This window comes from Melanerpes formicivorus, unplaced genomic scaffold (assembly GCF_026170545.1).
Source record: "Melanerpes formicivorus ecotype bairdi unplaced genomic scaffold, bMelFor1.0.p_v2 SCAF_101, whole genome shotgun sequence".
Lineage (NCBI taxonomy): Eukaryota > Metazoa > Chordata > Aves > Piciformes > Picidae > Melanerpes > Melanerpes formicivorus.
In genome coordinates, this window is record NW_027142453.1 from 1,738,299 (window position 1) to 1,760,195 (window position 21,897).

The window sequence follows — 21,897 nt, forward strand, 5'->3', positions numbered from 1 at the left end:
AAGGGTACTTTGAATGATGGCCAGTCTGTTTAGAGTTGAGCTTTGCATTTTCTGCACTGGAGAGATCTCCCAGTTCTCTGTTTCAGACAGATGTAATAATTTTTACAGCCCAGTGGGGTGATTCGGAGATTAACAGCTTTGCTGTCGTCAGTAGCCAGCCTTGTCTCCAGCCAAGTGTTTGGTGGCAGGATCTGTATGAGAGGATAACTGTGCAGTAAGGTTTCTGTTACTCTGGATTGTGGGAGTTGCTGTGCTTCTCTTAATGCTTACAGGGGAGAAGTCTTAATTCCTGAATTAGAAGGCTTTCTTGGAAGAGCTGGATTTGCATGAGCCCTGACATGTTCCCTTGATGCATAGCTTGAAGAGGAGCTGTGGTGAGACAATGAATAGGTAGGGAACACATGGGAGGATACTGTGTTTGGGCAGGGACAACAGAAGGACAGCAAACACTGTGGTGCAGAGGAGGGAGAAATATATTGTGGAAAAGAAAGTGGGGGAAACACAGATAAACATGCCACTAGCTTACGTCTTAATCTTCATGCAATACAGTGTCTGACCTGCTCAGCTCTCCAGGCACGCTGGCAAGCCTGACTTGCAACACATGGCCACCTCTGCAAGGGGTAGCTCGGCTCAGTGCTGGTGTTGCCAAGCCCAGTGCCCAGCCTGCCCACCTATGAATGCTCTGTGCTCCTCACAGCTAGTGATTACCAGGTGCTCCATCTGGCTCTGGCGTACTTGCTGCATCCCTGGCACTGTGCTGAGGTAGCTGAGTTGCTTTGGGAGCTGGGGACAGAATAAACATGTCTACATCTGACTTCATAGAATTAGTTGGATCTGATGTTAGTCTACCACGCTGTCACAGCAGACTCCCTCCTGTTGATGTAGTCTGCCCATGAGCATATGCCAACTAATGGCTTGTTAGTGTTTCTAGGGAAGAGAGAAAGCAGTGCTGCAAACTGAATTTGGGCTGATGCCCTTTGTCTCCCTGAATTTGATCCATCACTGTGCTGGAATGTGTCCAGAGAAGGACAACAAAGCTGGGGAGGGGTTTGGAGCACAAGCCCTATGAGGAGAGGCTGAGGGAGTTGGGGCTGCTTAGCCTGGAGAAGAGGAGGCTCAGGGGAGAACTTCTTGCTCTCTACAACTACCTTAAGGGAGGTTGTAGACAGGTGGAAGTTGGTCTCTTCTCCCAGGCAACCAGCACCAGAACAAGAGGACACAGTCTCAAGCTGCACCAGGGGAGGTTTAGGCTGGAGGTTAGGAAGAAGTTCTCCACAGAAAGAGTGATTGCCCATTGGAATGGGCTACCCGAGGAGGTGGTGGAGTCACCATCATTGGAGGTCTTCAGGGGGAGACTTGATAGGGTGCTTGGTTGCATGGTTTAATTGATTAAGTGGGTTGGATAATACGTTGGACACAATGATCTTGAAGGTCTCTTCCAACCTGGTCTGGTCTATTCTACTCTACTCTACTCTACTCTACTCTACTCTACTCTACTCTACTCTACTCTACTCTATTCTATTCTATTCTATTCTATTCTATTCTATTCTATTCTATTCTATTCTATTCTATTCTATTCTACTCTACTCTACTCTACTCTACTCTACTCTACTCTACTCTATTCTAATTTCCTTGGAGCTTTAGAAAGTGGTTGAATATTGTCCAAAATAGGGTGCTGGCTGAAACACCTATCATTCTTTCTGCTGCATTGTTTCATGCTGAGTCCAAACCAAGCTGCTGGATCTGAGCCCCACCTTCTTGGAAATTCACTTCTAAGTTTTGGTTTCACTCTCTGGAAGAAATTTTCACTTTAGGAGTTCCTCTTCAAGCCTGTGGCTACCAGAGGATTGAGACTTGGGTGCCAAGAGAAGAACTGCAGATCTGTTTCTCTCCTGCTTGTTTCTGAGTCATACTTTCTCCTGGGCCTCTGCTGCTGTTTTCCTTCATGCTCTTTTCCCTTGCAAGTTCACTTGTGCAAGATTTAACTTTGTTTTATCCCGAGGCCTCACTATACAAAAATGTTGGCTGCTTTAATGAAAGCTTAAGCTAGGCAGAGGGACAAGATACAGAAGTGAGTTACCCTGGCTTAACAAGCTTCCAGGCATCAGCTGAACTGTGGTAATTAAATGCACTCCTAGCCTGTGGCAAACACAGGACAAAATCCATGACCCTGGACTTTCGATAACAAGCATTTTCTTCTAATGCAGTTTCTTTTCTGCCTCTTGTATTAAGAGCACCCACGCAGCCAGGATGAATCAGACAGTGTATAATGTTAAACCCCTGTAACTCACTTTTGTCTCTGAGCTGCAAACCAGTAAGATGCTGCCCCTGATGAAGACAGAAAGCCTCAAGCCTGCACACAAGGGTCACGCACCCTCCCAGAGGTCTGCTCATGGCACCGCCAGGGCACAGAGCATATTGCTCAACTGAGGTCTAGAACTGTGGCTGTCAGTTATTGTTAGCATCTGGCTATGTGTGCACTGTCAAACAGGGATAGCTACAGGACAGTTGTCTGCTCACTGGGATTTGGCATCTTACAGCCCTCCGGTTTGGCGGCCTCTGTGGTGCTCAGCAGCATATGGCAGCTCCATCAAGCATAGGAGCCCTGATGGAAACAGTACTTTGTGGTGGCGTGGACTTGACTGCTCTTCAAATAATTCCTGATAATTGAATACAAGGATCAGCTTAGCATGTCTTTGAAAGGCGTTTGACAACTGTCTTTGGCAGTCTGATTCCTTTCCTCCCTTGAATTCAGCCTTAAACATATTATTTAATGCACTATTTAATCTGTATCTTCGAGGCCTTTCTCCAGACTGAATCCACCCAGACCTTTTCCCCAGATTTTAGTCATTTATGCTGCTCTCCAACTGCACTCTCCTTGGTTTCTGTGTGTTACACAGAGCACATCACCCAGCAGAGCGAAATATTTAGCTTTCAGCTTTGTGGCATTCATGTACCGATGCACCTGCAGTATAAAACACAGTGGAACTGGAAAGAGTTTATAACAGCCATTACTTTTGCAACTCTTTAAACTATTTCACACTTCATTTGGAAAGCTCCCCAGTGGTGGATGGCTGTAGCAGGCTTGAAGAAACACTGAAGGGCAGAGCTCTGCAAAAAAACATTGGTGAACAAGCACAAGCCCTGTGAGGAGAGGCTGAGGGAGCTGGGGTTGCTTAGCCTGGAGAAGAGGAGGCTCAGGGGAGACTGTCTTGCTGCCTACAAATACCCGAAGGGAGGTTGTAGGCAGGTGAGGGTTGGTCTCTTCTCCCAGGCAACCAGCACCAGAACAAGAGGACACAGTCTCAAGCTGTACCAGGGGAAGTTTAGGCTCAAGGTGAGGAGAGAATTCTTCACAGAGAGAGTTGCTGGCCATTGGAATGTGCTGCCCAGGGAGATCACAGTATCACAGTATCACAGTATAACTTAGGTTGGAAAGGACCTCGAGGATCATCGAGTCCAACCTATCAACACAGACCCCATGACTAGACCATGGCACCAAGTGCCACGTCCAATCCCCTCTTGAACGCCTCCAGGGATGGTGACTCAACCACCTCCCTGGGCAACCCGTTCCGCTGATGAATGACTCGCTCAGTGAAGAACTTCCTCCTCACCTCGAGTCTAAACCTCCCCTGGCACAGCTTGAGGTGGTGGAGTCACTGTCCCTGGAGGTGTTCAAGAGGGGATTGGACATGGCACTTGGTGCCATGGTTTAGTAGTCTTGAGGTCTTGGGTGACAGGTTGGACTTGACCTTTGAGGTCTTTTCCAACCTTATTGATTCTATGATTCTAAGTGCAGGACCTTGCACTTTGCCTTATTGAACCTCATGAGATTCTCCTCAGACCACCTCTCCAGCTTTATCTGGATGGCATCACATTCTTCAATCTCATCAATTGCACTGCTCAGCTTGGTATCACCTTCAAATTTGCTGAAGGTGCACTCATTCTTGCTGTCTATATCATTGATTGATATAGAGCAGCATTGATTGATATTGAACAGCACTGGTCCCAGTACAGACCCTTCAAGGACACCACTTGTCACCCTCTTCCATCTGGACATCGAGCCACTGACCACTACCCTTTGTATGTGATCATCCAACCAATTCCTTATCCACTGAACAGTCCAGCCAGCAAATCTACATCTGTCCAGTTTAGAGAAAAGGATATTATGGGGGACAGTGTGCAAGGCTTTACAAAAGTCCAGATAGTTGACATTTATTGGTCTTCCCTTGTCCACTCATGTCAACATAGAGTGTAAGTCAGGAATGGCTTTTTGCTTTCCTGAAAGTCAGTTGTTAAAGTGCTGATGGATTTCAAAGCTACCCATTTCTGTATCATTACTACCTTGGGTTGTCATCAGTAGCACACAGTCAACTTGGAGGCCTGTGGCCAGTGGTGTTTCCCAGGGATCAGTACTGGGTCCAGTTCTGTTCAGTAGCTTTATCAACGACCTGAATGAGGGGATCGAGAGTACCCTCATCAAGTTCGCTGAGGATACAAAACTGGGGGGGTTGGCTGATACCTCATCAGGCTGTGCAGCCATCTGACAAGATCTGGACAGGCTGGAGAGCTGGCTGCAGGCAAACCTCATGAAGCATGATAAATGCAGGGTCCTGCATCTGGGGAGGAGTAACAATAGGCACTAGTAGAGGTTAGGGGCTGCCCTGCTGGAAAGTCCTTGGAGTCCTAGGGGACATCAATACGCCCTTGTGGCCAAGAGAGCAAATGGTATCCTGGGGTGCGTCAAGAAAACTGTGTCCAGCAGGTCTAGGGAGGTGGTTCTCACATTCCCCTCTGTTCTGCTGAGACCACACCTGGAGTATTGTGTCCATTTTGGGCTCCCTGGTTCAAGAGAGACAGAGACCTGTTGGAGAGAATCCAACAGAGAGCCATGAGGATGATTGGGGGACTTGAGCATCTCCCCCATGAATAGAGACTGAGAGACCTGGGGCTGCTTAGTCTTGAGAAGGCAGAGGAGATCTCATCAATGTGTATAAATATCTGAGGGGTGGGTGTCAAGTGGAGGGGACCAATCTCTTCTTGGTGGTGTGCACTAATAAGAGGAGAAACAACAGGTTCAAGCTTGAACATAGAAGATTTCACCTCAACATGAGGAGAAACTTCTTTACAGTGGGGGTGATGGAGCACTGGAACAGGCTGCCCAGGGGGGCTGTGGAGTCTCCTTCTCTGGAGACTTTCAAAACCCACCTGGATGCATTCCTGTGCAGACTACCCTGGGTGATCCTGCTTTTGGCAGGGGAGTTGGCACTCGATGATCTCTTGAGGTCCCTTCCAGCCTCTGATGTACTGTGATACTGTGATACTTAGCATGCAAGCATTCATGGGTTAAAACAGAAAGATGCTCACTGCTCCTTGTGATTGGAAGCCTGCCACCTCTTTCACAGTTTGGCTCCACCTTCTTCTTCCAGAAAGAAGGGGAAGGGGAACTGAAACAGCCTTCAGTTCCTGTCAGTTGCACGTAGAAAGGCAGGGGGAAAAAGCAAGCTAAGCAAACTCAGCATAAAATAATAGTAGCATTGCATGCACTGTTACTAAGAGTTAGTGCACAGTTAGGGGAAAAGACTGCAAAGAATTAACTTTGGTCAGCTAAGTATATATGTATTAAGCATGTACATAAAATACACACACAATACTGTCTCCACTCTATATTACAACTGCAAGCCAGGCCTTTTATCAACTATCTAAGGAATGTCACTGGAAAACCAGAGATGGATTAAGCATAGATCCCCAAAGAGCCTAAAATGAAATTGAGGGCTTTACATTTGTCAGCATAAAGTTGTTGGAAGCTGTTTCTGTGTCCTGGATTGCTGGAACACTGCCTGCATCCATCTCTTAAGCCAAAGGAAGTATCTTTAGACTTTGCAGGATGAAATGTTAGGATGGAAAACAGGAAGCTAGAACTGGATTTAAACATGCACTTTGAAAGAAGATATCAAAACCAGATACCATGCACACCAATACCAGATGTAGAGAAGCAGCCACTGCTATTGCCTGGGGTGCAAGTCATGTCATCACAAAGCCTACTACAAACACAACTTGGGGTTCATGTTGGAAGCATCATACATATGTAGGCTTCAGGATAAGCTGCCTGTGTGCCCAGTCCCATTCACAGGCTCTCTATAAAGTACTTCTACCTCTGAAAGTAGAAGTGCTTCACACCTCAAGTAAGCTCAAGAACAGGCACCCAATGCATGTTCCATCACCTCAGTCAGTCTCCTTGTTACTTACTATTGCTTTTGCTGTCGTTGTTTGACTGATGTTTGCCTGCTTTGCACCTCTTCAGATGTTGTCAGCTTCTGGGGTTTTTCAGCCTCCCCTGTTTGCTTGTTATGTTTCCAGAGGGATCCCTGAGATGGATACAGGGTACTGGAGGCACCAGCTCTCTTGTACCTGCTGTCCTCCCACTGTCCTTTATTCCCAAGCATTACTTCAGGAGTTGGAAAGGAGTACTGCCTCTAAAGCTAGGGAAAGACTCAAAACTTCAAGTTCCCAAAAGCTGGTTTCAGTTCTGTGTAAGCCCCACCCCTGCCTGGACTCTCAGCTGTAAGGAAGGAAAATCCAGGCTTTTGAGTCACCCTCCAGCTAAAGCTCAGTCCAATCATCTGCAGGACACAGGAGCAGGGAGGTCATACTCCCCCTGTACTCAGCACTGGTTAGGTCACACCTTGAGTCCTGTGTCCAGTTCTGGGCCCCTCAGGTTAGGAAAGATGTTAAGTTGCTGAAATGTGTCCAGAGAAGGGCAAAAAAGCTGGGGAGGGGTTTGGAGCACAAGCCTTATGATGGGAGGCTGAGGGAGCTGGGGTTGCTTAGCCTGGAGAAGAGGAGGCTCAGGGGAGACCTCATTGCTGTCTACAACTACCTGAAGGGAGGTTGCAGCCAGGTGCGGGTTGGTCTCTTCTCCCAGGCTACCACCAACAGAACAAGAGGACACAATCTCAAGCAGTGCCAGGGGATGCTTAGGCTGGATGTTAGGAAGAAATGCTTCATAAAGAGAGTGATTGGCCATTGGAATGAACTGCCCAGGGAGGTGGTAGAGTCACCATCACTGGAGGTGTTTAGGAAGAGACTGGATGGGGTGTTTGGTGCCATGGTTTAGTTGATTAGATGGTGTTGGATGATGGGTTGGACACGATGATCTTGAAGGTCTCTTCCAACCTGGTCTATTCTGTTCTATTTGAATGGGGCGACGGAGATTGGGAATCAATACGGCTGACCAATGTGATCGAGTATTGTTCCTTTATTGTTCCAGTGTTGCAGGCCGATGGTGCAGGCCTGAGGTGCAGGCCTATGGAGCAGGCCTGTAGTGCAAGTATAGCACTGTAAAGTGTAGAAGAAACAGGAGACAGGAAAGGCAGAAGAAGAAGTGCGTAGCAAGGCAACTGCTACAACTTATATAAGCTCGGAGTGCCCTGTTGGCACAGCTCCATTGGTTCCCTATGAGTGACCACACATTGCACTATTACAGATTATTGGTCCAACTACTAATGACACAACGAGGTTGTTGATGCAGGGGCATGTCCTGTTGTCCCAAGATAACTGTCCATGTTTATAGCTACCAGTGTCTTGTTTTAGTTACATGCTGCAGGCACAGCACTGTTTTGCTACACTGCTAGCTAACTCTGCATTTATGGCCTACCACCATGTCAGGCTCTAGGCCTGCACTGCCAAATTGCTCACACTGCTCGTCGCTGGCATTGCACACTATTTCTGTTCTATTCTATCTCAACCATAGCACCCAGGCAGACTGGAATCATGGGGTGACGTCAAAAGCTGATCCATACTGTCAACAACACTTTGTACTGTTGGAACAGACCCCAACATGCTTGTGCTGAAAGCTGGCTGAAAGCCATATTTCTGTCAATTTTTTACCCCAGCATTTCATAACTCTTGGGGGGGTTGCTGGTTCCTGTTTCAGAGGAGTGTACAAAGAAAGATGAAAGCAAAACTTAACACTAGCCCTCAGATAAATCCTAAAGCAATAATCCTGTGCCACTCCAATTTTGCCTTTCAATTCTACTCAATCAGAAACAGTTTTTATTGTGATTCTTCTAATTGTACCTGATGAATAGAAGACAAATATATAATCCTCTGAAATGAAAACACAAATCCCTTCAGCAAACGCATCTGAGGTGCCTAGATGAGTTTCTGTGTGTGTGATCTAGTAAAGGTGATCCTGCTCTGGCAGGGGGGTTGGACTAGATGATCTCTCAAGGTCCTTTCCAGCCCCTAACATTCAGTGATTCTGACCAGGGGTATTGTATCTATGGCATTTGAGGGGCTGGGGAAAACCAGCAGAGAGACTGATTGCCCATTGGAATGGGCTGTCTGGGGAGGTGGTGGAGTCATCACCATTGGGGGTATTTAGGAGGAGACTGGCTGGGGTGCTTGGTGTCATGGTGTAGTTGAATAGAAGGTGTTGGATGATGGGTTGGACACGATGATCTTGAAGGTCTCTTCCAACCTGGTCTATTCTGTTCTGTTCTGTTCTATTCTATTCTATTCTATTCTATTCTATTCTATTCTATTCTATTCTATAGTCCATTCCATTCCATTCCCTTCCATTCCATTCCATTCCAATTCTAATTCTAATTCTACCCAAGTTCTTCTGGCTTGCTGTACAATTAGCTGTGACAGAAAGCTTTAAACTGGACAACAAGTAATGTTCAGCTTGACTTCTAAACTGCCTGATCTGAAACATGCTTACGGCAAGCAGAAGATCTGAGGTCGCTATACAGCAAAGCCACAACACGTTAATACGACTGAAAGTGTCACTTTTGGTTCTGCACACTTCACAGAAAATGTTTTGTAAGAATCATAGAATCATAGAATGGTCTGTGCCCCAACAGACCCCATAGACCATCTATCCAACCTCTCTGCAGTCAGAAGCAACATCCGCAACTAGATCAGGTTGCCCAGGGCCTCATCAAGTCTTACCTTAAATATCTCCAGAGAAGGGGCCCCAACCACCTCCCTGGGCAACATGTTCCAGTATTCCACCACCCTCATAGTGAAGAACATCTTCCTGATATCCACTCTAAATCTGCCCTTCCCTAGTTTGAAGACATTGCCACTCGTCCTCTCACCATAGGCCCTTGTAAACAGTCTCACCCCATCCTTCATGTAGCCCCCCATCAGGTTTTCTGGAAGGCTGCTATTAGATCTCCCTGGAACCTCCTCTTCTCCAGGCTGAAAGACCCCAGCTCACTCAGCCTGTCTTTGTAGCAGAGGTGCTCCAACCCCCTGATCATTTCCGTGGCCCTCGTCTGGACTCGCTCTATCAGGTCCATGTCCTTCCTATACTGAGAGCTCCAAACCTGCAACACAATACTCTAGGTGAGGTCTCACCACAGCAAAGTGGCAGAATTACCTCTCTGAATCTGCTGGCAATGCATCTTTTGATGCAGCCCAGGATGTGATTTACCTTCTGGGCTGCAAGTTCACGCCGCTTGCTCACGTCCAGCTTGGACAAGATTGCTCCATTGTGAGGCCAGAGTGCTCTGCAGGGTTAAGAGAACTGAGTTTTACAGCTCAGGATGCTGGAGACAAGAAATTCCTCTGCTCTCTGGAGATGTAGGCCCAGAAGGAGGGTTAAATGTCAACATTTCACCATGATTTATTTTTGTTTAGGCTTAGGACTGCAATTTGTCAGGCTCAGCAGAAATAATGCCATTAGCTTTCACAAGTGTGTGTGCGTGTCTCTGTGTTAAGTAATCTATTTAGGAGTGTGTGCTGCACACACTTTGCATTTCACTGCAAGAAGCTGAAAATGACAGCACCTGTCAAAAACTATCTTCCACTCTCTGAAGGAAAACTGACCCTTGCTTTCTCTGCAGTATCCTTTAGCATTTTAGGCTGGAGGTTAGGAGGAAGTTTTACACAGAGAGAGTGATTGGCCATTGGAATGGGCTGCCCAAGGAGGTGGTAGAGTCATTATCACTGGAGGTGTTCAGGAGGGTGCTTGGTTGCATGGTTTAGTTGATTAGGTGGTGTTGGATGATAGGTTGGACACGATGATCCTGAAGGTCTCTTCCAACCTGGTCTGGTCTGGTCTATTCTATTCTATTCTATTCTATTCTATTCTATTCTATTCTATTCTATTCTAATTATATTCTATTTTCTTTTATCTATTCTATTCTATTCTATTCTATTCTATTCTATTCTATTCTATTCTATTCTATTCTATTCTATTCTATTCTATTCTATTCTATTCTATTCTACTCTATTCCATTCCATTCCATTCCATTCCATTCCATTCCATTCCATTCCATTCCATTCCATTCCATTCCATTCCATTCCATTCCATTCCATTCCATTCCATTCCATTCCATTCCAGCAGGTCCACCTCTCCTTTATCTAATACTAATTCAGTAAAAGGAAGTGTAGACTGAAAATATAATTGACCTGATGTCCAGGACTTGCTATATTGAGATCAGGAAGTATTGCTACATTTTAAGTGTATTCTTATGCCTGGAGAATGCTATGCTTATCTAGATTGCATTATAAATAATCATAAAAAATGATGCAGGGCTGTTGTTACAAAAACAATGAGAACTAAAAATTAATGTTTTGTGCCATTAAAAATGCCTGTAACAAATGCATCCTGGCCTGTACCAGGAATAGTGTGGCCAGCAGAAGCAGGGAAGTCATTCTGCTCCTGGACTCAGCACTGGTTAGGCCACACTTTGAGTCCTGTGTCCAGTTCTGGGCCCCTCAGTTTAGGAAAGATGTTGAGTTGCTGGAAGGTGTCCAGAGGAGGGCAACAAAGCTGGGGAGGGGTTTAGAGCACAAGCCCTGTGAGGAGAGGCTGAGGGAGCTGGGGTTGCTTAGCCTGGAGAAGAAGAGGCTCAGGGGAGACCTTCTTGCTGTCTACAACTCCCTGAAGGGAGGTTGTAGCCAGGTGGGGGTTGGACTGTTCTCCCAGGCAACCAGCATCAGAACAAGAGGACACAGTCTCAAGCTGTGCCAGGGGAGGTTTAGGTTGGATGTTAGGAAGAAGTTTGTCACAGAAAGCATGATTTGCCATTGCAATTGTCTGGCCAGGGAGGTGGTGGAGTCACCCTCACTGGAAATGTTTAGGAAGAGACTGGATGAGACACGTGGTGCCATGGTTTAGTTAATTAGATGGTGTTGGGTGATAGGTTGGACTTGATGATCTCAAAAGTCTCTTCCAACCTGGTTTATTCTATTCTATTCTATTCTATTCTATTCTATTCTATTCTATTCTATTCTATTCTATTCTATTCTATTCTATTCTATTCTATTCCATGCCATGCCATGCCATGCCATGCCATGCCATGCCATGCCATTCCATTCCATTCCATTCCATTCCATTCCATTCCATTCCATTCCATTCCATTCCATTCCATTCCATTCCACTCTATTGAAAAAGCCTACAGTGGCTGGCAAACTACAGAAATGCTATCAGAAACAAAGAACTCTCACAGCTATTGCTAAAGCATTGTGACCAGGAGGAAAAGGTCCTTGAGAAGTCTGACAGTATTAGAATAATGCTTGCAAAATTCCTGAAGATATCTTTTTTTAAAACAGTTTTTAGAGTAGAGATTTACGTTCACATAGATTATTTTAACACTCTTATTCACAGAAGATACCTCAGCCTTTTGCTGTATATATTATCTTCTTCAAGGAATAATTGTACTCTTGTAATTCCTGAAGGCCATGACTAGTGTGCCCAGGTGGCCAGGAGGGCCAATGGCATCCTGGCCTGCATCAGGAACAGTGTGGCCAGCAGGAGCAGGGAGGGCATTCTGCCCCTGTATGCTGCACTGGTTAGGCCACACCTCGAGTCCTGTGTCCAGTTCTGGGCCCCTCAATTTAGGAAGGAGGTTGACTTGCTGGAACGAGTCCAGAGAAGGGCAACGAATTTGGTGAGGGGCTTGGAACACAAGCCCTATGAGGAGAGACTGAGGGAGCTGGGGCTGCTTAGCCTGGAGAGGAGGAGACTCAGGGGTGACCTTATTGCTCTCTACAACTACCTGAAGGGAGGTTGTAGACAGGCGGATGTTGGTCTCTTCTCCCAGGCAGCCAGCACCAGGACAAGAGGACACAGTCTCAGGCTGCACCAGGGGAAGTTCAGGCTGGAGGTCAGGAGGAAGTTTTACACAGAGAGAGTGATTGCTCATTGGAATGGACTGCCCGGGGAGGTGGTGGAGTCGCCGTCACTGGAGGTGTTCAGGAGGAGACTTGAAAGGGTGCTTGGTTGCATGGTTTAGTTGATTAGGTGGTGTTGGATGATAGGTTGGACGCGATGATCTTGAAGGTCTCTTCCAACCTGGTCTATTCTATTCTATTCTATTCTATTCTATTCTATTCTATTCTATTCTATTCTATTCTATTCTATTCTATTCTATTCTGTTCTATTCTAATTCTAGTTCCGTCTTAGGATTTTGTGTAATATAGTACCCTGTGGTATCTAGCCAACCAAAAGTGTCAATCAGACAATTTTAGTAGTATCTAGAAAGAACTTTATATTCTTCATTGTTTCAGAATATATTATTGAATAAAACAGCAGAAGTCCACAGCTCACCTCTCTTTTTGCTGTTATAGTATATTGTGGTAATTAAAGAAACATACAAATGCTTTTAGAATCATAGAATCAATAAGGTTAGAAAAGTCCTCAGAGGTCATCGAGTCCAACCTGCCACCCAACACCTCAGGACTAACTAAACCATGGCTTCAGGTGCCACGTCCAATCCCTTTTTGGACACCTCCAGGGATGGTGACTCCATCACCTCCCTGGGCAGCACATTCCAATAGCTAACAACTCTCCCTGTGAAGAACTTTCTCCTCACCTCGAGTCTAAACTTCCCCTGGCACAGTTTGAGACTGTTCTGTTGGTGGTTGCCTGGGAGAAGAGACCAACCCCCTCCTGGCTTCAATCTCCCTTCAGGTAGCTGTAGACGGCAAGAAGGCCTCCCCTGAGCCTCCTCTTCTCCAGGCTAAACAATCCCAGCTCCCTCAGCCACTCCTCATAGGGCTTGTGCTTGAGACCTCTCACCAGCCTCATTGCCCTTCTCTGGACACATTCAAGTGTCTCAATATTCTTCTTAAATTGACGGGCACAGAAGTGGACACAGGACTCAAGGTGAGTGGTGAGTCCAGGGGCAGAATGACTTCCCTGCTCCTGCTGGCCACACTATTTCTGATGCAGGCAATGAACTCCTCCAACCTCTAATCCAGGTGCAGTGACTGGGAAGATTTATTCTTCATTCATTTGTATGCACATGACAATTCAGCAAACCTGGAGTACTGACTCTACCAGTTTTATATGATACGCTTTATGATTTCCTTGATAACTTTCAATTATACTCTCTGCCTGACCTCAAAAACTTTAATCATCAGCATGAAACTTTAGCCCCTGCCATACTCATGTCACTGATCAGGTGCTACACTGATCAGGTGCTACACTTACAGGTATTTTGGAAATTCTCTATAGTACAAAGTAAATCAATTTCACAAGCCTTAGTCTGCTATCTCTTTCTTTATTCCTGTGGTGGGTTAATGCCCTTTATCTGAAAACAAAAGAGGGGAGGGCTTTGCGAGTGCTTTGCCTTCCCTGCAGGGCATTTTCCCCCTGGGAAACTGAGTCTGTTCCACTCCCCCACCCCTGCCCAGCTAGGGTATAAAAGGGACAGTATGGGATAGTATCATAGTATCAGTCAGGGTTGGAAGGGACCACAAGAATCATCTAGTTCCAACCCCTCTGGCATGGGCAGGGACACCCCACACTACATCAGGCTGGACAGAGCCTCATCCAGCCTGCTCTTAAACACCTCCAGGGATGGGGCCTCATCCACCTCCCCGGACAACCCATTCCAGGGCTTCACCACTCTCATGGGGAAGAACTTCCTCCTCACATCCAACCTGAATCTCCCCCCCTCCAGCTTCATTCCATTCCCCCTAGTCCTATCACTACCTGAGATCCTGAGGAGTCCCTCCCCAGCCTTCCTGTAGGCCCCCTTCAGATACTGGAAGGCCACAATTAGGTCATCTGGGAGCCTTCTCTTCTCCAGACTGAACAGCCCCAACTCCTTCAGTCTGTCCTCATAGGAGAGGTGCTCCAGCCCTCTGATCATCCTCATGGCCCTTCTCTGGACACCTTCCAGCACCTCCAGATCCCTCTTGGAATAGGGGCTCCAGAACTGGAGGCAGTACTCCAGGTGGGGTCTCACCAGAGCTGAGTAGAGGGGGAGAATCACCTCCCTTGACCTGCTGGCCACACTTCTCCTGATGCAGCCCAGGATCTGTTTGGCTTTCTGGGCTGCAAGTGCACACTGAGAGCTCCTGTTGAGCTTCTCCTCCACCAGCACCCCCAAGACTCTCTCCTCAGGGCTGCTTTCCAGCCAGTTGATGTGATAAGTCCACTCAATCTCATGTTCCTTTGCCCAGTCCCTTATGAGATGGTTCTTGAAGTGGGTTGCATTGTCTGATTCAATCTTCCTGGGGGTGCCGTGTCTCCACAGGACATGTCTCTCTAGGCCCAGGATGGTGTTGCAAGCAGCAGCATGAGGTACTGGGTAGGTCTCCAGCCACCCTGTACTTGCCTTTACCATGGTTAGTACATACTGCTTGCCACTGTGAGACCAAGGGTGATGTAGTCAATCTGCCAGGCCTCTCTGTTACTTATATTTTGACCATCTCCTCCCATAACACAGAGGCTTCATGCTCTTGGCCTGCTTAATGGCAGCACAGATGTCACACTCATGGATGACCTGTGAGATGGCCTCCACAGAGATGTCCACGGATCCAGTCACTAGTGGCGTGCCCCAAGGATCAATGCTGGACCCTGTGCTCTTTAACATCTTTATTGATGATCTGGATGAGGGCATTGAGTCCATCATCAGTAAATTTGCAGACGACACCAAGCTGGGGGCAGGAGTTGATCTGCTGGAGGGTACAGAGGCTCTGCAGAGAGACCTCGACAGGCTGCACAGATGGGCAGAGTCCAAGGGCATGAGATTGAACACATCCAAGTGCCAGGTTCTGCACATTGGCCACAACAACCCCATGCAGTGCTACAGGCTGGGGTCAGAGTGGCTGGAGAGCAGCCAGGTGGAGAGGAACCTGGGGGTACTGGTTGATGGTAGGCTGAACGTGAGCCTGCAGTGTACCCAGGCAGCCAAGAGGGCCAATGGCATCCTGGCCTGCATCAGGAGCAGTGTGGCCAGCAGGAGCAGGGAGGTCATTGTGCCCCTGTACACTGCATTGGTTAGGCCACACCTCGAGTCCTGTGTCCAGTTCTGGGCCCCTCAGTTTAAGAAGGAGGTTGACTTGCTGGAACGAGTCCAGAGAAGAGCAACAAAGTTGGTGAGGGGCTTGGAACACAAGCCCTATGAGGAAAGACTGAGGGAGCTGGGATTGCTTAGCCTGGAGAAGAGGAGACTCAGGGGTGATCTTATCACTCTCTACAACTACCTGAAGGGAGGTTGTAGACAGGCGGATGTTGGTCTCTTCTACCAGGCAGCCAGCGGCAGGACAAGAGGACACAGTCTCAATCTGCACCAGGGGAAGTTTAGGTTGGATGTTGGGAAGAAGCTCTATACAGAGAGAGTGATTGCCCACTGGAATGGGCTGCCTGGGGAGGTGGTGGAGTCACCATCATTGGAGGTGTTCAGGAGGAGACTTTAGAATAGGATAGAATAGAATAGAATAGAATAGACCAAACCAGGTTGGAAGAGACCTTCAAGATCATCACATCCAACCCATCAACCAATCCAACCCACCTAAACAACTAACCCATGGTGGGTTGGATTGGTTGATAGGTTGGACGCGATGATCTTGAAGGTCTCTTCCAACCTGGTTTATTCTAAATAAATCTGTCCCAAGCCCACCAGTATGTGGCATCTGTCCCTTGGTAGCCAGAAGTGTCACGGGCCCAGTGAGCTAAGAACAGCTCACTCTTGTGTTCCCAGTCCAAGTCTATTCAGGAGATTTTAGCAGCCAGATCTGCTTGGTGGTTGTGCTCGTGCTCCTCTGTGGCTCTGCTCCTGGGGATGCGTGCATCGGTGTGCCGTACCTTTCTTGGCAGCCTGCCCAGGCGGGCATCGATGTCTTGCCACAGGTCAGCGGCCCAAACAGGCTTCCCTTTTCTCTGCCACCCGTTCCTCCTGCATGTCACTGATCAGGCGCTACACTTACAGGTACGTTGGAAATTCTCTGTAGTACAAAGTAAATCAATTTCACAAGCCTTAATCTGCTATCTCTTTCTTCATTCCAGAGGGGGATACTTGCCAGCATTGATCCTGACTGCAACATGGAACACTGCAACACAGACTGTTTAGGAAAGTCATTTACAGGAAAAGTATGCAGACAATTAACTTAAATGGCATAACAAATATAGGCAAAATTGCTACACATTAATAGTGACAATATGCTGGAACATAACAGTGTTTAGGATTACATTAAAATAGTAATGGACAGATTGTCTCCACCAGCACCATCCTGTGCAGAGTGTGGCACACAGCTGTGCCACGCTGAGAAGAGCTTCAGGAGGGAACCATAACCAAAGACCCAGCTGCTTTCATTCCTTCCCTCCTTGCTTCCAAGGAAAACAATCTACAGTCTTGCACTCCTTGCAAAAGATCCATCTTCCCTTGTGTTTGTTATCTGGTTTGCTCTGCCATAACCTATATGCCACCCAAGTCATACTGTCCAGAAAGTAGTAGTAGAAGCATAGCTGGTGATAGCAGGAAGATATTCAGCCCATGGATTTCCATCTCAGAGCTTGCCTAAATATATTTACTAAGACCATGGTATGATAGAGTGTTTTCAAAGGCTAAATTTTGCCACCCTTATAAGCAGGTTTCCTGAGAAGAGTTGTGATGATTGTGTCCATGCAAAGTGTGCTCAAGGAGCTGGCAAATGGAGACGCTTTTTCTAGATTTGGTACTTTGAAATGAGGATGAATTTGGCTGTAGTGACCATTAGACAGTAGAAATATGACAGAATGTCACAACTGCAGCCTGTGCTGAAGGAGAGCAGATTTTGACCTGTTCAGGGGTCTCAGGGAGTAGTATGGAAGGATCCCATGGGATACATGGGATCTGAAGACGAGTCCAGTTTGCTTTTCAAGGTTCATAGAATCAATAAGGTTGGAAAGTACCTCAGAGATCATCAAGTCCAACCTGTCACTCGAGACCTCATGACTACTAAACCATGGCACCAAGTGCCACGTCCAATCCTCTCTTGAGCACCTCCAGGGGTGGTGACTCCACCACCTCCCTGAGCAGCACATTCCAATGGCTAACTCCTCTCTCTGTGAAGAACTTTCTCCTCACCTCAAGCCTAAACTTCCCCTGGCACAGATTCAGACTGTGTCCTCTTGTTCTGGTGCTGGTTGCCTGGGGGATGAGACTAACCCCCTCCTGGCTACAACCACCTTTCAGGTAGTTGTAGACAGCAAGAAGGTCTCCCCAAGCCTCCTCTTCTCCAGACTGAACAACCCCAGCTCCCTCAGCCTCTCCTATAGGGCTTGTGCTGCAAACCCCTCCCCAGCTTTGTTGCTCTTCTCTGGACGCATTCAAGACTCTCAGTGTCCTTCTTACATTGAGGGGCCCAGAACTGGACACAGTACTAAAAGCTTAAGAATAATCCATCCTGACAGCAAGAAGTCAAGATTGGCAGGGAGCCTGTGTGGATGAACAAGCTGCCCTTGACTAAACTTAAATACAGAAGTGTAGAAGAGCTGGGAACAAGGTAACACGGGAAGAATATACAGACTCCACCTGAATGTACAAGAAAGTCAGGGGAAATAAAGGTTGTTCAACTTCATATTGATCCCTGAGAAGGTGGAGAAGCAAATAATTCCTGGTAGACAAGTTGACCAGAAGATTGCAAAACATTTGGGATTCCTCACCCTCCTCTATTTCACAAGGATTTTATGTCATACCACTCAGGCAGATTTTGTAAATCATGGCTGTATACCTGCATATTAGAGAAATACTTTTAAACTACCTAGGGTTGGTGGTCCAGAATTGCCAAGCACCATTAAAATTCATTATCATTGATGTTCTGCTGATTCTTACCAAGTGAATCTTTCAAGTTTCTCAGAGCAATGCAGCTATTCCTGTCTAGAGACACTCCCATACATGGCCACATTGTGGCCAGCAGGAGCAGGGTGGTCATTCTGCCCTTGTACTCAGCACTGGTTAGGCCACACCTTGAGTCCTGTGTCCAATTCTGGGCCCCTCTGTTTAAGAAGGATAGTGAGACAATTCAACGTGTCCAGAGAAGGGCAACAAAGCTGGGGAGGGGTTTGGAGCACAAGCTCTATGAGGAGAGGCTGAGGGAGCTGGGGTTGCTTAGCCTGGAGAAGAGGAAGCTCAGGGGAGACCTTATTGCCCTGTACAACTACCTGAAGGGTAGTTGTAGCCAGGAAGGGGTTGGTCTCTTCTCCCAGGCAACCAGCACCAGAACAAAGGGACACAATCTCAAGCTGTGCCAGGGGAGGTTTAGGCTGGAGGTGAGGAGAAAGTTCTTCACTGAGAGAGTCATTACTTTTAAGAGTACATAGTTGATAGTAGGCTAACCACGAGCCAGTAGAGTGCCCAGGTGGCCAAGAGGGCAAACAGCATCCTGGCCTGCATCCAAAATAGTGTGGCCAGGAGGAGCAGGGAAGTCATTCTGCCCCTGAACCCAGAACTGGTTAGGCATACCTTGAGTCCTGTTTCCAGGTCTGGGAACCTCAAGGGCATGGAGACACTTGAACATGTCCAAAGAAGGGCAAAAAAGCTGGTGAGGGTTTTGGAGCACAAGCTCTATGACTAGAGGCTGAGGGAGCTGGGGTTGCTTAGCCTGGAGGAGGCTCAGGGGAGACCTCATTGCCCTGTACAACTACCTGAAGGGTAGTTGTAGCCAGGTGGGGGTTGGTCTCCTCTCTCAGCCAACCAGCACCAGAACAAGAGGATGTAGTCTCAAGATATGGCAGGGGAGGTTTAGGCTGGAGGTGAGCAGAAAGTTCTTCACAGAAAGAGTGATTGGCCATTGGAGTGTGCTGCCCAGGAAGGTGGTGGAGTCACCGTCCCTGGAGGTGTTCAAAAAGGGCTTGGATGTGGCACTTGAAGGCATGTTTTACTTAGTCCTGAGGTGTTGGGTGATAGGTTAGACTTGATGATCTCTGAGGTCTTTTCTAGCCTTATTGATTCTATGATTCTACATGATGGATAAGCTGAGTAACTCTCATTCATTTTACTGTCCCATTGGACTCAGAGATGATTCTTTTTATGAGCAGGTACTTTTCAATATGAGTAAATACTGCAGAAGCTGGGGAGGGGGGGAAGTACTATTTTCAATGGCCTTCCACTTGATAGATTTGCTCCCTAATCTAATTTGTCTTCTATTTCCTGCAATATCAGTTTTCTCCCTAATTCAAGTGTGTTTCTCATATTAAGGCTGAGTATCTTTTAATAAAAAAAACCTTATATGTCATCAGGAGAGACCTAGGCTTTTTTAAAAGAAGTTTCAGTAAAATGCAGAAGAGGAGAATTAAGGAAAAACTTGTAAATTCCAGTATTTTCAATCATGGTGAGAGGACTTGAGCACAAGCCCTATGAGGAGAGGCTGAGGGAGCAGGGATTGTTTAGCCTGGAGAAGAGGAGGCTCAGGGGAGACCTTCTTGCTGTCTACAACTACCTGAAGGGAGGTTGTAGCAAGGTGGGGATTGGTCTCGTCTCCCACCCAACCAGCACCAGAACAAGAGGACATAGTCTCAAGTTGTGACAGGGGAGGTTGAGGCTGGAGGTGAGGAGAAAGTTCTTCCCAGAGTGGTTGGCCATTGGAATGTGCTGCCCAGGGAGGTGGTGGAGTCACCATCCCTGGAGCTGTTCAAGAGGGGACTGGACATGGCACTTGGAGCCATGGTTTAGTAGTCTTGAGGTGTTAGGTAACAGGTTGGACTTGATGATCTTTGAGGTCTTTTCCAACCATACTGATTCTATGATTCTATGTTAACCGTGTTTGCTAATCAAAAAACTAGTAAGTAACCTTCTATTCTGCATTGCTCCCATGCAAATCAATCAACAAAAAATGTTCAGAAGGTGACATTTTTATTGATTTAAAAAAAATTAGGTTTTCAGATTACAAGAAACTCAATTCTACTGAAGGTGTGAGAAAAAAATGAATCATGTATGATTGTATGTGTTCAATGAAGAAGTAACAAGGACTGTATGTCTTTCCAAATGGATTACTGTATAACCTCCAATGATTTTTGTGCTGTAGTAAGTTATGAATTTGTACAAGATTAATCAAATCCTAAATATGGTCAACTCACCTTCATGGTTAATATGAGCTGTCCTTTAAATGCTCTCTTGAAAAGAGGTGAATTAAATCCAATCCCTTTTGGTGTTATAGGATTGTTAAGTATCAATCAGATATACATACCCCTATGTGTTTAGAATAATACCTCAGAAGAACAATCACCGTTTGAAACAGGAGATAAGAAGAGGCATTCTTTTTGTTGAGTCACACCACTCAGCAATCTGCAGGTAATTCAACACTCTTGGCAGTACTGTAAAGTGAGAAGGAAAACCAGCATAAGTGGAAAAGAAGACCTGTCACACTGCTGTACCGAGAGGAGAGTGAGCATTTGATTTTGTGGTGATTGACATCTCCTGCATATAAGCTATCAGCTAAAGAAGAATTTCTGGAAAGCAAACTGTGAGCCTGTCAGCACTTTTAAAGAAATCAAAATACAAATACACTGAAACTGCTCAGATACCAACTAAGGTGGGAAAAATATAATTATTAAACCCAGGTTTTTGGCCTTTATTTTTCCTCTCCAGATGAATTGTTACCACCTTTACAAACCCTGTGTTTTTTTCTAAGATAGACATGGAATGTGCTGCCCAGGGAGGTGGTGGAGTCACCATCATTGGAAGTGTTTTAAGAATACACAGCATAGCTATGTTTGAACTGCCTCTGTCCAGCTCAATGATGTTAGGAAGAAGTTCTCCATAGAAAGAGTGATTGGCCGTTGGAATGTGCTGCCCAGGGAGGTGGTGGAGTCACCATCCCTGGAGGTGTTTAGGAAGAGACTGGATGGGGTGCTTGGTGCCATGGTTTAGTTGATTAGATGGCGTTGGATGATAGGTTGGACTTGATGATCTCAAAGGTCTTTTCCAACCTGATTAATTCAAATCAATTCTATTCTATTCTATTCCATTCCATTCTATTCTACTCTATGAAACATTTCAGTGTGGCCTTCGCTTTTCTCAGGTGCTCTCTCTTATCCTGTTTTTAATGCATAAACTATAGAATAGAATAGGAACAGAATAGAATAGGAACAGAATAGGAACAGAATAGAATAGGAACAGAATAGGAACAGAATAGAATAGGAACAGAATAGGAATAGAATAGAATAGGAAAAGAATAGAATAGAATAGAATAGAATAGAATAGAATAGACTAGAATAGAATAGAATAGAATAGAATAGAATAGAATAGAATAGAATAGAATAGAATAGAATAGAATAGAATAGAATAGGAACAGACCAGACCAGGGTGGAAAAGACCTTCATGATCGAGTCCAACCTATCACCCAACACCATCTAATCAACTAACCCATGGCACCAAGCACCCCATCCAGTCTCTTCCTAAACACCTCCAGGGACGGTGTCTCCACCACCTCCCTGGGCAGCACATTCCAATGGCCAATCACTCTTTCTGTGAAGAATTTCCTCCTAACATCCAGCCTAAACAGCCAGGCAGAGAGGGACCTGGGGGTGCTGGTTGATGGTAGGATGAACATGAGCCTGCAGTGTGCCCAGGTGGCCAGGAGGGCCAATGGCATCCTGCCCTGCATTAAGAACAGTGTGGCCAGCGGGAGCAGGGAGCTCATTCTGCCCCTGTACTCAGCACTGGTTAG

General features: G+C 46.5%; 1 protein-coding gene across 1 annotated transcript in view; it reads right to left on the bottom strand.

Annotated features, from left to right (window-relative positions):
- Window positions 1-6,479, bottom strand: part of EPSTI1 (epithelial stromal interaction 1) — a 72,816-nt gene extending 66,337 nt beyond the window's left edge. Inside the window, 1 exon segment of the mRNA XM_068166499.1 lies at window positions 6,250-6,479. Within this exon segment, the coding sequence (XP_068022600.1) occupies window positions 6,250-6,446 (197 nt within the window). The 5' untranslated portion in view covers window positions 6,447-6,479.
- Between the last annotated feature and the right edge of the window lie 15,418 nt (window positions 6,480-21,897).